Source organism: Asparagus officinalis, chromosome 6 (genome assembly GCF_001876935.1).
Source record: "Asparagus officinalis chromosome 6, Aspof.V1, whole genome shotgun sequence".
In the NCBI taxonomy this organism is placed as follows: domain Eukaryota; kingdom Viridiplantae; phylum Streptophyta; class Magnoliopsida; order Asparagales; family Asparagaceae; genus Asparagus; species Asparagus officinalis.
Genome location: NC_033799.1, coordinates 10,591,883 through 10,606,018, shown reverse-complemented (window position 1 = coordinate 10,606,018; position 14,136 = coordinate 10,591,883). Strand labels below are relative to the sequence as shown.

At 37.5% G+C, this 14,136-nt stretch overlaps 2 protein-coding genes across 2 annotated transcripts in view; one reads left to right on the top strand and one right to left on the bottom strand.

The window, feature by feature from the left end:
* On the bottom strand, nucleotides 1-4,361 carry LOC109845728 (serine/threonine-protein phosphatase 7 long form homolog). Its single transcript, XM_020415001.1, has 7 exons — nucleotides 4,285-4,361; nucleotides 1,363-1,451; nucleotides 789-1,291; nucleotides 489-713; nucleotides 324-411; nucleotides 108-247; nucleotides 1-10 (listed from the first exon to the last, which is right to left on the bottom strand). Exons 2-7 carry the CDS (start codon nucleotides 1,438-1,440, stop codon nucleotides 1-3), a joined length of 1,044 nt encoding a protein of 347 aa, XP_020270590.1. The 5' UTR covers nucleotides 1,441-1,451; nucleotides 4,285-4,361.
* Nucleotides 8,297-14,136, top strand: part of LOC109844910 (chromatin structure-remodeling complex protein SYD) — a 26,994-nt gene continuing 21,154 nt past the window's right edge. The window contains exons 1-7 of the mRNA XM_020414076.1: nucleotides 8,297-8,490; nucleotides 9,905-10,024; nucleotides 10,106-10,167; nucleotides 10,399-11,710; nucleotides 12,005-12,186; nucleotides 12,290-12,354; nucleotides 12,464-13,476. Of these exons, the coding sequence (XP_020269665.1) occupies nucleotides 9,920-10,024; nucleotides 10,106-10,167; nucleotides 10,399-11,710; nucleotides 12,005-12,186; nucleotides 12,290-12,354; nucleotides 12,464-13,476 (2,739 nt within the window). The 5' untranslated portion in view covers nucleotides 8,297-8,490; nucleotides 9,905-9,919. The remainder of the gene's footprint in view (nucleotides 8,491-9,904; nucleotides 10,025-10,105; nucleotides 10,168-10,398; nucleotides 11,711-12,004; nucleotides 12,187-12,289; nucleotides 12,355-12,463; nucleotides 13,477-14,136) is intronic.

Below are 14,136 nucleotides of genomic sequence, written 5' to 3'. Positions count from 1 at the left end.
CTATGTATGACTGATGCGTGCGCCACCAGTCAATCTGATGTCCACCTTTAGTCACCTTTCTCTCTATTTTTTCGACATATTGTGGAGCATGTTGCGCGAGTCCAAACTGTCTAAACACACGATCGGGTACGTGCATCTCCACAATCTCGAAACAAACGAGAGGAACTCTGGCCCTCCATATGCCGTGGCCCTCCATACAAATCAGCGGTAGACGAGGTAGGTGAGGGGTGTATGGCTGCCACTCGAACTGAAAAAAAATCCAAATGTTAATATCTCTTTGAAATATATTGATATCATAGAGTACTTCAATTCAAATTCGATACCTGAAAAATTTTCATCCGGTCGAGCTCCCCTCTGTAAAAGTCTAATTGCCTAGCCGGGGTCTCATCATAAGCTTTTGTGACATTCCATCTGCAAGAAATGTTTCCTTGTTCAAAATGTTAAATTTAAAATTAAATACAAATGAGATTCAATTTGACGCTTTTTACCTGCAGCCTAGTGGAATATGTCCATCTAACTCTCGGATCTCGCATAATCGTGGTTTCAAAACCAATCTTTCCCATGCCCAAACTTGTAGCAATGTTAAACAACCCTTGAGCTCCTTATTTTGCATTAAAGCAACCTTTGACATTTCTCGATATAGGTATGCTAAAACAGCACTACCCCAGGATAATGTCCCGCACATGTCGAAGTCTTCGATAAGTGGTAACCACCTAGCGCGAGTTCAAATACGTTAGTCATGTATACTAAGAATAGTGAGCAAAAATCAATACTTAATGTTTACTAACCTCAAATGGACTTTATGTTTACTTGAATCGGGAAAAAGAAGTGTCCCGATCATGTGCATAATATATGCTCTCGCATGCTGTTGGATCATCACTTCAGATGCATCTTGTGGCAACGGGTTTCCAAAACTCTCCTTAAGCCACTTCAATCTAATATACCCTCCAGGCAATGACTCCGGAGATATTCCTAACAAATTATCACATACTCTTCGCCAAACATGTCTATCAGTCCCCGTGATACAAGGGCCATCAATGCGTAGACCTAGGATCACTGCTACATCCTGGAGAGTAATAGTTGTCTCGCCGACACGTAGATGGAAAGTATTAGTCTCCGGCCTCCATCTATCCATCAACGCGTTAAGCAGTGCCCAATCGAGCTTCATCCATTTCAATTTTGAGCAAGTAAGAAAACCGGCTTGGGATACTAGGGCAATGATGCGAGGATCATCAAGTGGCCAGCGCGTATGTCCAAGGCTATGATCAATCATAACCAGCTCTTGTCCTCTCTGCACATAAATGAATACAAAGATTATAAAAATGAATAAGTAATATGTGACTGTAAATATGTTATCATTACCGATGTCAATGATATGCTCTCCGAACGGTGGCGTGACTGATCATAAAGGACTTCATCATTATCCGGTCCGGGAAGCATCGTGTATATACCTGCACATATAACGGTAACTTATGAGTTTCTGCCAAATCAAATACATATGAACAATGTATCTACTTGCTAAATCAATAACATATAATGATGACATATTATTAGAAAATATTTTACTTACAAATTAATTGCTATCTACTTGCTCTTGATGGACAACGAGACCTATTATGTCCTAATTGATTACATTGTCCACATCGGATTCGTGACGCTACTCCTTCACGACCTTGATCCATGGTAGATCTAATGCGTACGGATTTTGGTTGTCCAGCTTGCCTTTTGTGCTTAGGTGGTAATATATACGGTATATATAATTCCGGCCAATAGCGAGTATCATCGGGAGGATGAAAACTCTCCTTATAAGCCCGCCGATAATGATTTGTTGAATACCAAGCTGAGCAATATCGGTCATAAAGCAATCTAGCTCCACCATCTTGATTGGAACTAGCTGCTAAAACGTGTTGACATGGGATTTTCTGTAATTGTGGTATACTACAAGTACAACTGCACTCCTGATCGTCGAGATGAACGGTGTATGTACCATCACAATCTTTAACCTCCCACTCATTGTTGTTGAATTGTTCAATTCTACATGTTCTCACAGCCACAATCCTTTTCTGCAAAATAATCTCATTTTTTGGAGTGTACTTACTCGTCCAATTTGCACTATCAATGCGCCTCTTATTAAAATATGCGTTCAATCTATAAAACGTCCTTGCAACTAAGGCTTGAATTGGCATAGCACGGGCACCCTTAAGTACGCCGTTGAAACTTTCGGAACAATTAGTTGTCATCATACAATATCGCACTCCACCATCTTTACATAATGCCCATCGATCTTCGTATTGCGGCTTCAAGTTTTGTTCAATCCAATCGTGGGCTTCAAGTGATATGGATTTAATTTTCTCTCTACAATGCTCATATACCAGTGAGTCAGTTGCACAACCGGCTTGCCATAATAGATTTTGTAAATTGACCTCTCCATGTTTTTTCTTAAAATTAGCTCTTATATGCCGCAAGCAATATCGGTGATGATGTGGTGCACTCCACCCCTCGTGCAAGGCTCGTGGAATTCCTTTCATCCGGTCAGAAATAAAGGTAATAACTCGTGGACTTTGAACAGTCGGAATATGTTTGTAAATACATTGAAAAAACCACTTCCAACTCGATGTATTCTCCACCTCCACAACTGCAAAAGCTATAGGAAATAGCCCACCGTTTGCATCTACACCGGTCGCAACCAAGAGAACCCCTTTGTACTTGCCATATAAATGTGTTCCATCGATACTTAAGAGCGGACGACATAAAGAGAACCCTCTGATAGCGGGCCCAAATGCCCAAAAAACACGTATGAACCTCTCCATTTCTGGTGCGACCTCCTTAGACACTATGTCATATTCGGTACCCGGATTTTTTCGCATAATTGCTGAAAGGTAATGCGGAAGTAATTGGTAAGATTCCTTCCAATCTCCAAAGATTTTAGTCAACGCCTTCCTCCGTGCATCATATGCTTTAAACTTGGATATTGTTATTCTTTTTATGTCATATACCCTTGTAATTATCTGTCCTGGAGTAAGATCAAGTTCCCGCCTAACTTCGGGCATAATTAGCTTTGCGATATAAGAGGAAGTCAAAGTCTTATGATCATAAGTTGCAGTCGAATTAGAACATGTATGGAGTCCGCAATAACTAGAGATTATAAATTGGCCAAGTGATTTTTTCCTAATAGCTGCATTAAGCTTCCATGGACACTTTGAATTTCTATCATCTGCAGCACTTGTATTCTCTTCTTGACCTCTCTCATTAAAGTAACACTTTACATGATAGCTAGTCGTGTTGCTTTTCACCGTCTTGAATTTGACCCGGTTTTTGATTGTTCATTCACGTATAGCGAAAATTAATGTTTCCTTGTTCTCGAAAAGATCTCCTTTCTTGAAAGTAAAGTCCTCGGATGGATCGAAATTAGGGCCAGGATCGACGAACTCAGCTTGTGAGGCATTTATCCACTCATCATTTTGAAACTCTTCTGGCAACGGCTCTTCAGACTCTACGTAGTCGTTATTTACGCAATATTCATCCATCCAACTTACGTCATCATTGGTCTCTCCAATTGCATACTGCATACTATCAATACGTTCATCCTCTTCAGCATCTTCAGTATCATCATTGGCATCTACATCCTCATCATTATCCTCTGCTATTGTAGAACCCCCCGGTAAATCAACTGAAACATAACCCGGCGAGTTGTGGAACACGTCATTTGACATTGCACCCGACTCATTTTTAAAGCGCATGGCACTTTGAGATAACGAGATTTGATTATCAAGCATGCGGGAGAACTCTCCACGAGCATATGAAACTTCAGCGACCGAATACACTGGAATTTTTTCAATAAACAACTCGATTGATATTTGTTTTTCCGCAAGCTGTATCATGTTATTCAATTCTTCATCATTGGTGATCTCTACAGCAATTGTTCTTTGATCATTTATTGGACAATTACAGAAGATCTTAATGGAATTTTCGACGTGATTAATTCCAGTGACTCTGTATATTTGCGCCACCAATCTATCAAAGTTGTAATTTCTGAACAACATGAACATTTTCCTAGAGCCTCCATCGTATATAGGCATATTATTCATTCCAATGCTCAGCTTTCCATTGAATAAGCAAATAACCGGTACTCCGTTCGCCATTTTAATTGAAGCATTAAAATTCATCATATAATAATTATATTTTTTCCAGACATTTTTCTAGACCATAATCATATATTTCTTCTAGATATACAACATTAACTAAACAATACACATAAATTTATGGAAAAATTAAAATTTGTACCTTGATTAAATCTCAGATCTCCTCGGCCTCGCAGAGAATCGACGGCGTCGGCGTCAGATTTGAGGGAGGAAGAGGTGAGTTGGTTTTGGGGGAGAGAGATAGGGATTGTTGGGTTTTGGGATAGATGGAGATCGGGTTTGTGAGAGAATGAGAGCTTTGATGCTTGGGAGAGAATGTGAGCTCGGGAAAGAGAGAGGGGGAGGGGGAGATCTAGAGTTGAGCTCAGGAGAGAGAGAGAGAGAGAGAGAGAGAGAGGGGATCGGAAGTGGGTGCTCGGGGGAGAGAGAGGGAGATGGCGAGAGAAAAAAACGAAGGGGGAAATTGTGCCCTAGTTTCGGTGAATATATAGTCTGTAATTATACGGGACTAGTAGTCCCGTATAAATTGCAGACCAGGTTCACCCTCGCCAAATCCACGGGACTAGTAGTCCCGTGGATTTGGTTGGCAGAGGCTTGGCTGGCTCTGAAAATCGTACGGGACTACTAGTCCCGTACGTTTTGATTTGTGTACAATATATACGGGACTAGTAATCCCGTATATTTTGTGATTGCACTTAACGTTTGATTAGTTAACTTTAAACATACGGGACTAGTAGTCCCGTATGTTTTCTGAACTATTTTTCAAAATCGACCTCTTTTCCCAAAAAACGGTCTATTTTGCTAATTACTTTCAAAAACGGTCTATTTCGCTAATTATTTTGTAAAAACGGTCTATTTTGCAAATTTTCCCAAAAAAGAAAGGTTAAATTTTGTGCTTGATGGAGATCTCTTTCTTGATTGTCCGCGTTTGAGACTTCTTTTGAAGTGTTTTATACCTGCGAATTTAGTTTATTATAGTTTTTATGTTGAGGTTATTAGGACTAATTTTTTCGGCTTAATCACACTACAGTACTAAAAAAGTCTCATCCATTTTTGTGTAGCCTTAATATTTTTAATTGTTCGGTAACATAATGTTTTCCAAATATTAAAATTTGGAGACCACTGCTTGGGGTATCAGTTTTTTTCATGTTAAATTTACATCACATGTTTATCAGGCGATTTGTTTTTAAATTATACCTCTTGTTATTGTAAATGTCCATGAAATGGCTGAGAGAGTAACATTAAACGTCCAAAATAAACTGTATGCCTGCAAAGTTTGGCAATTCACACGTACTAGTGTTTAGACCCGTGCAAAGCACGGTTTCTAAAATATTTTCTGCAAATATTGAACATGTTACAAAAATAAAAATTTAGTAAGTAAATAAACTAAATATATTTAATCATGTTATTTGACCACGTGCATTGCACGTGCATAAAACCTACTTTCTTTAAAATATACTTAATCATGATATTTGACCACGTGCATTACATGTGTATAAAGATTTTTTGGGGTCATCCATAATTTGGGTGTAGAGGAGAAGGAAAAACCGCGGGAGACGTGAGAGTTACAGGTTGACATATTTGTAGTATTTGGTTATTTTTTAAAAGACGTGGGAGTATTTTTAGGGGAATTAGGAGATACATGCTGACATATTTGTAGCAGTTAGTTATTTTTTAAAAGATGTGACTCGACCCATGCTAAGCAAAAGAGCATTTCATTTTTAATTTTTAATTAATTTTTTTATTTGGATTTTTAATATTTTCTTTAATATTGTTAGGTTTATAAATTCGTTTAAAATTTTGCATGGTAGAAATATGATAATAAGGAGTACTATATATTGTTATTATCATCATATTAAAAAATATAATACATCCATCTGTGATAGGTTAGAAAATATAAAAAAATAAAGTATTAAAATACTTAACGTACTTATATTCTGTGGAGTTTAATGTTTCATTTAATTTTAGATTTCTAATAGCAAAATTTTTTTAGCAACAGATAACAACCTAAATACTTAAATTATTGACCAACCTCTTTTCACCTCCTGTAGGGTTTGATATTTCTTAAGATAGTTTGTCACACTATCCATAAATGTTAACTTGCACATTAAATGATATTAAGTGATATCAAATAATTAGATAGATGTACTATGATGTGTGCAATATATCTTATATGTCTCAATTGCAGATAAAAAGCTCAGAAAATCACATTAATGAACAATTTTAATAACAAATCCTATGATGTGTGCAATAGATCTAATATGTGTCGATTTTAGATGAAATTGACAGGAAATCGAAAAATTAACAAACTTAGTACAAAATTATGCTTTCCAACTAATATTATTACGACTATAACTTTGTAAGACAAGATACTAATAATAATAAAGAAATGCACCGTAAAAGTATTTACTACATGAATTTTTGCTTGGCATTTATGATAGATATTTCAACGCATTTATTATGCATAATTAGTAGAAAAATCTATCTATGTAAAAACAATATACAATAAGTTTTACCTCTTTATCTCTCATTGAGAAGGTTGAAGAAGAGACAATAGTTAAGCATTAGTTTTAGTTTTATTGCTAATTTTAGGAGGTGGAAGTTATTATAATGGGATGTTAGAGAGGAGAGTAGTGTGTGTAGGTATGGACCAGAGGAAGTTATTTAGGGGGGAAATAAGGCTGAAAAGGATACAAAAAATAAGTGAAACTATCAAATTAAACTATCAACGCTTCGAATTTTTAGATAGAAGTGAAACCAATACTGATTGCACTGCATAATTAAGTTACATACTGATAATATAAGACAAATCTATTTGATAATGCATTTGTATCCTTGACTAATTCTTACAACTTATAACTCCTTACAGAATTTAATCAAAATTTAATCCAAATTGCATCAAATCTAAAGGCAACAGGTAGCCTTACATGAGGATCAAACTAGAAAAATATCTAGGGTTTCGATTCGACCTTATGGAACAACGAGGACAATGATGGAACAACGAGGATAGGTGGCAAAGGACTGGGCGTGCTGGTTCTGCTCGTGGAGGAACTCGTTAGAGAGGGGGACAGAACGGAGGGAGGGGGAGAGGAGATGGGGGAGGAGGGAGATGACAACGGAGGTTTGAGAATTTGGGAATAGAGGTATCAGATTTGGTAGAGTAGCAGGTGTAGGTATGGACCGAAGGAAGTTATTTAAGGGGAATATAAGGCTGAAAAGACGTGAGAGTATTTTTAGGAGGTTGAAGTTATTATAATGAGATGTTAGAGAGGAGAGTACTGGGTGTAGGTATGGACCGTAGGAAGTTATTTAGGGGAAAATAAGGCTAAAAAGACGTGAGAGTATTTTTAGGGAAATAAAGTTTATTTTTAAAAATAATCTGATTGGCCCAAAGAATTTTTAGTGGTCATTCATTGTTCTCTTTTAGTTAAAAGAAGTAGTAGATTTAGAGGGTCTTTACGATGGCTATAAAACTATAAAAGTCCAAATCTCCTCCACATCCAGCTCATGATCCGTATTTAATGAAAAAAACAAATAGCCCCGAGATGGAGGTACCAACATTTCACTTTATGAAACACTGGGGATATTGAACGGGCAGAAATAAACTCTGCGGTATCAAAGTTCAGAATAAGTGAAACTGTAGGGTACCAAACCAAACCAACCTCCAAATCTTAATGTTTGCAAAACCATTCTTCAAATCATCAGCTTTGTAAAAAGATCACCCTTAAATCAACAAATCATCAACTCGATGCCAGAAAATTGACCATTCTATTGATAACTTTTATATTGTGATTATAAATCAGCTTATAAACGTTGATAATTAAGTACTTTGAGGGTAATTTTTTTTCTAAAAATTGATGGTTTAAGGGGTAGTTTTACAAATACCGAGATTAAATGGTCTATTTGATGTAAAGGGTATAAATGAAAATAACCCAAACTTTTTTAATAACATTATAATTTAGCGGGTCGTAGTAAACCCGAAACCGGCAAACAAAGCTCACTTCACCTTTTTCTCTCCATTCGTATTGATCGTTCGCGAATAATATCCCCATTACTCGTCTCCGATCTCCTCTCCCCTCTCTCGCTCTCTGTCTGTGGTCTCTATTCCGATCATCGACGGCGGCCGTTGGAAGCGGGAAACCGGCAAACAAAGCTCACTTCACCTTTTTCTCTCCATTCGTATTGATCGTTCGCGAATAATATCCCCATTACTCGTCTCCGATCTCCTCTCCCCTCTCTCGCTCTCTGTCTGTGGTCTCTATTCCGATCATCGACGGCGTTGGAAGCGGCGATGACGTAGAAGACGGCGGAGATCGGCCGATTTCGGAGATAAAGGGAAGAGGAAAAGGTTAGCTTTTGTAATTGAACGGTGTCTTCGATTTTTCGATTTTTGGTCCTGTTTAATAATGAAGTTTTTGATGAAAAATTGGATTTTTGTAAGGGAAGTTTTAGTATTTTTCTGCTTGTATTTATTGTTAGGGCTGATTTTGGAGAACTAGGGTTAGGTTTATTTGGGTACTTATAATTCTTAAATTGTTAGTTTTGTTTATTGCTTCCGAGTGGACGGATGGGAAATTTGTACTGAGCCCAGTTTCACTAGCAAAAAGCTGTTTTTGAATAGAAAAGTTGCTTAAATTGTTTAAATTTTAACTACTTTTTGCATATTTTATTGTCTGCGCTGGGATTTTTTTAGTTTAATGTCTGCTTAACGTTGGAGAATCAGTGCAAGGTTTATTTGGATATTAATAACCTCCAAAATGTTAAATTTTTTTAATTTTCTGGAGTGGACAAACAGGGAAGCTCGAAGTGAACCCCAGTCAGCAGCAAAAAGCTATGTATATTGAATAAAAAAGTTGCTTAATTTGTTTAATGTTAATTAGTTGTTGCATATTTCTTTTGCGTCGAATATATGTGAAATTTATGATGGTCCTGATAATTGCTTAGTGATTGAATAATAACTTATTTCTTTGTGGAAAAATATAAACTGCTATTGTTGCTGTAACTTGGGAGAATTTATATACCCTTTATTTTGCTTTTTTCCCTTCTGATATTTTGTTCTGTATCTTTGCCACCTAACTAAAACCTTAGGAAGTGCGTTCAAAGTTTTGATGTTACTTTCGGAACTCAGGGTCCTTTGTAATCTAGGAGGTATAGGCTGGAAAGATAGCAAGAGCAGCCGCATTAACCCGTACTCCATTGTACCTATACATCTAGTCCTACCAGACACTATGTTGCATATTAAATACAGAAGTCTTTCACCCATTATGGTGAAGTGGATTATTGTTTCGAAAAATGCATGTCTTCGTCCCAGAGTTATGGATCTAACTTAACAAATTTTATTTGTGTATAACCAAAACCTGTAAGGTTCTAGATGTAACTGAAAAACCTGTTAAAAATTAAAAATAAACCCTTCTAGCTATCTTTTTTCACAAAATTAATATATTATATGTGAAGTGAGAGAGAGATCAGGCGACAATACTGTCGCATCTAATCAGGGTATGGCGTTTTCTTTGCATTTTATATTTGAAATAATACGAAATAATATACATTATATTGAAGTAGTGTATGCTTTATTGTAATAATGTATTATATTCCAGCATCATACCCATATTCCCGAAGTTATTTGCAATATGGAAGTTACAAAACTTTAAACGCTATGTAATCTTTTGAAACGACACCTAGTCCACATGCTTTCTGAGAAATAACACCTACATTCTGGCATCACACCTCGTCCATATGTCTGAAGTTATTTGTCACTGCAGTTTCCTTTATCAGATATGGCGGCTTCTCAGCATGTTGAATTGGAGGCAGCCAAATTTTTACAGAAGCTTATTCAAGATTCAAAGGATGAGCCTTCGAAATTAGCAACAAAGCTTTATGTGGTAAGTAGCATTTCTTACGTAGAGGTAGCATATGACATACTTGGATAAGTACCTCAGGTACATTTTGCTCTGGACTGTCAGATATGCCAGCACATGAGAATGAGTGGAAAGGAACATTCTTTGCCTTACCAAGTTATATCAAGGTGAAGTAATTGTGATTAAAACCCAAATACAGTGTACTTGGTTTTTATATAGCTGCAATTCTTATTTATCTATGTGTGTTGTATAATAGATCTACGTTACAAGGCCTTGATGGTATTAATTTTAGATCAATATTAATTTTTCTAAACATTTCATTAATAATTCCCTTAGTCACTAACTGCAACTTATGCAGTAATCTGAACTAATTTATCTGCTGGTTATACTTTTTTCAGGGCAATGGAGACTGTTATTAGTCAGCATGGTATTGATATGGATGCTTTGAGGTCTTCTCGTCTCCCTTCAGCTAGTGGCCCTCCTATGGGGGACAATGATAATCAGTTGCCTATAGGTGGGAGTGATATGCCTCAAAGTGGTATGCCTGCAGGAACATGGCAAGCTGCCTCTAGCAGTCATACAACAGGAGAAGCTTACGCTGGTCCTTTTCAGGCTTTTGGAATGCTAAATGATTCGAAAGGATTGGTAGGTACAACAGATATGGGTAGACATAACATGCATATTCCTAACATGTCACGTGTTGGAGTAGGTAGGATGGACAGCATGGCAGTTGATGTTCATCAAGGATCTGTTTCTCAGAGAAGTAGCAAATCATCCGATCATGAAAGTCCAGCTAGCGTGCCAATGGAGGATACCAGATCTGCAAACTCACAGGATAGACAGGACAGTGTCAAATCAGATAACCAAATGAACAAAAAAGAAAATAAAAAGACTGCTGCTAAGAGAAAAAGGGCCGACTCTAAGGGGACAACAGACATGCACTCTCAGCAATCAGATGCTCAGAGTACAGGAAGCAACTCAAGGAAAGGGAAATATACAACCAAAGGTGGTGTGCAAGGTCAGATGGCCATTAGGGGCGTTGATCAATCACAACTGAATCCTTCTCAACATTCTGGTCATTTGGAAAATTTGTCCCCATTATCTAGTGGTGCTGGACAAATACTTAGAGTCAATCAAGAAAGCCATCAAAGTCTATTTTCAGTAACTCCTAATTCAAAGCTTCCAGAAGAAGGGGAGGTGTCGTCTGGACACAGTATGTTTGGATTACAAAAAGGAGGGATGCTGCCAGCAAAATCCAATATGATGGGTTCTACTTACGTATGGAATCAGAATAAGTTCTCTATGCCGTTAGGGAATTCTCAGAGTTCTGCTGGCATTGTGGATTCACTTTCGACTGTCAGCAATACATATCCTACAGATGAATCAAAAAACATGTCGCATGGGACACCAAATGAGAGTTCCCCCTCTATCAGTTTACCTGCATATTCACATAGTGTTGGGAGAGCTAATACAGGCAATGTTTTCAATTCGTTTCCCATGGCAAAGATGGGTTTTTCTGTCCCAGCTTATTATAATAGTACTTCACTTGAAAGTCGTGATATTGCAAAGTTGGGAAACAATTTTGGAACTTCTGGTTCACAGTTACTGGACAAAAGAAAGGACATGGTTGCTGCCAATGCTGGGTCTGAGTTCCCTCCTCTTTCTTCCGGTAAAGCTCCATCAGATCCTGAAAAAGGTCCACAAGCACAGGTTAGCTCATCATCCATATGCTGGTAACTTTAATACATAACTTCTAGAAAGATAATGGTGTAGATAATGGTGTACCAGACATATCTTTAAATTTGCTGGTCTGTTACAAGCTCGGCCACAATGCCAAAAAAAGAAGGGCGGATGGTAGATGATTATCGGTCATTATATTGATATCTCAGGAATGAGATAGGCCACAGAGCCAAACTAAACTGCATTCTTTAGAGTTTAGAAAATACATGAGTTCAGTGTTTCCCCCCCTTCTCTTTATCTCATAGTCATTGAACAATCTTATAGGGAAGTGGAATTCAAGAGAGACCGAAAATGGGTAGCATTCCAGCGGAATCCCTTAGGGGGATGACTTCTAAAGAAGTTGGAGGGAGTCTGGTGTCTCAGGCTTCTGCTTCTCCGAGGATGCCTTTTAAGGAACATCATCTGAAGCAGCTTAGGGCTCAGTGTCTTGTATTTCTAGCATTCAGGCATGATTGGTACCTTTGTCTTAATTTGTCATGCTTCCATTTACTAACTACGATAATCAATTAACATCTGTTTTTCTGTTTACTACATCTCCACAACATGCAGAAACAATTTGATGCCTAGGAAATTGCATCTTGAAATTGCTCTAGGAGGTAACTATCCAAAAGACGGTAAGGATGCCATGCTGCCAACTAATCTGTGATGCAAGTGTCCTTATTTTATATAGAAAAATTTGCTTTATTTATTTATCTACTAATACGTCATTACGTTGTGATGCAGATGGAACAAACAGTAGCAGAGAGGAACCTGGTATCAACCAAGAGAGCTCTGGCATGTTTGGTACGGTAACTGATATTGGGGAAACAGACTTATCATCAAAGGATACTGACAATGCCAAGGAACAGAGTATTCAAGCTTCAAATATGGACAGGTCCATAATTGCAGAAGAAAAGACACACCTTCAAGCTTTAAAACATAAAGTTGGTCCTGAGATAAGACCTCATGGAACATCAGTATCATGTGATACAACCTCAGTTACGCATCATGGGTCTAGCTCCCTAGTGCTTGGCAGGCATGGTTCCTCCGACAGTCATTTCGGAAATAAGCTTCCTAATATTGAGAGGAAAATTATTAGTGGAACCAGAATTTCTGACATTCCATCTGGAGAATTACCGGCAGAAAGAGTGGAAACTTATTCTAACCAGTCTCATAGCCAACAGGGCAATGCTTTTGCTGGAAAGCCACTTAAGCCAGATACTCCAATCTCAGAAGCTAACCCGAACACTGACATATACCATATGTCAGTAAAAGAGCAGAATACTCAAATTGCAGGAAAAGAAAGTGGCATTATCAAGCGGACAGTGAACCCTTCAAAGAGCATGAACATGTTCGGTAATGTTTCTCCATCGGAGAAGCTTCCAGCAGCTTCAGATTTGGTTTTATCTAATAATGCTTCTGATAATTATCCTGGAAATGTTGGGATAAGTAATCAGAGGGCTTCTGGCAATCAAAAACATGATATTCAGCAGAATTATAGTTCAGATTTCAAGATGATGACTGTAAACAATTCACTGAGACATGGGAATATGGGTGTGATGCTGGAGAAATCTATTGAATATGATGATGGAGGTAAATCAGAACCCAATGATTTACCTGCACCTCCTCCAAAGTACACTACCTCAGAAAAATGGATTATGGATCAGCAAAAAAGGAAACTAGCTGATGAGCAGAAGTGGGCAGTGAAACAGAGAAAGGCAGAGGAGAGAATTACAGCATCTTTCAACAAGTTAAAGGTATAGTTCCAAGTAATATTATTTGAAGCATATGGGTTACTATATTTTTCTAGTAGGTTACAATATATTATATGTTTTGGTAATGTGTTTGGTACATGTTTTCTGTTAATATAAGAGTTGAAAGCTATTGCCTATTCACCTTAAAACTATCGTGCCTTATGAAACAGTTTGACCATGTTTACGCAATAGTTTAGCTAATTCTCAGGACCAGTCGTCAACCTGATGTTATCCCTCTCAATGTATGTAGTCAATTCTCTCTTAGAATAGTGTGGCATATGTCTGCAATCAACCTGAAGGTAACATTCCTAGTCTGTGCATTAATTCTAGAATGGGCTGCAGAAAAGAAGCAAAAAAGAAAGAGAAAAATAAGATGACTGAAAAATGATCTATAGCAGCACTACAGAACAATATGTTGAATATGTAGACATTCTTACTGTAATTAGAGCAATGCACTACATTAGCAATATGCAAGTGGCCAACTCAATAGCAAAACTTTTATCCTGACCTTTGGTTTTACTTCTCCATTCTTTTCTTAAAAGGGAAAACCTTCTTTGTTCAAGTAGTGACTGTTGTATTTCTTTTGCTGCACTATACATGTTTTTTAGGTTTATTATAGTCATAATCACTTTCTCATCATTTTTTATACATGTGTATTCTGTA

Excerpts from the sequence above, each read along its gene's own strand:
- LOC109845728 (XM_020415001.1), bottom strand. The coding sequence starts at position 1,440 with ATGCTTCCCGGACCGGATAATGATGAAGTCCTTTATGATCAGTCACGC. Across the intron at positions 1,292-1,362 it reads AGAGCATATCATTGACATCG|AGAGGACAAGAGCTGGTTAT; the intron begins GTAATGATAACA and ends ATTTATGTGCAG. Across the intron at positions 714-788 it reads AAACATAAAGTCCATTTGAG|GTGGTTACCACTTATCGAAG; the intron begins GTTAGTAAACAT and ends AACTCGCGCTAG.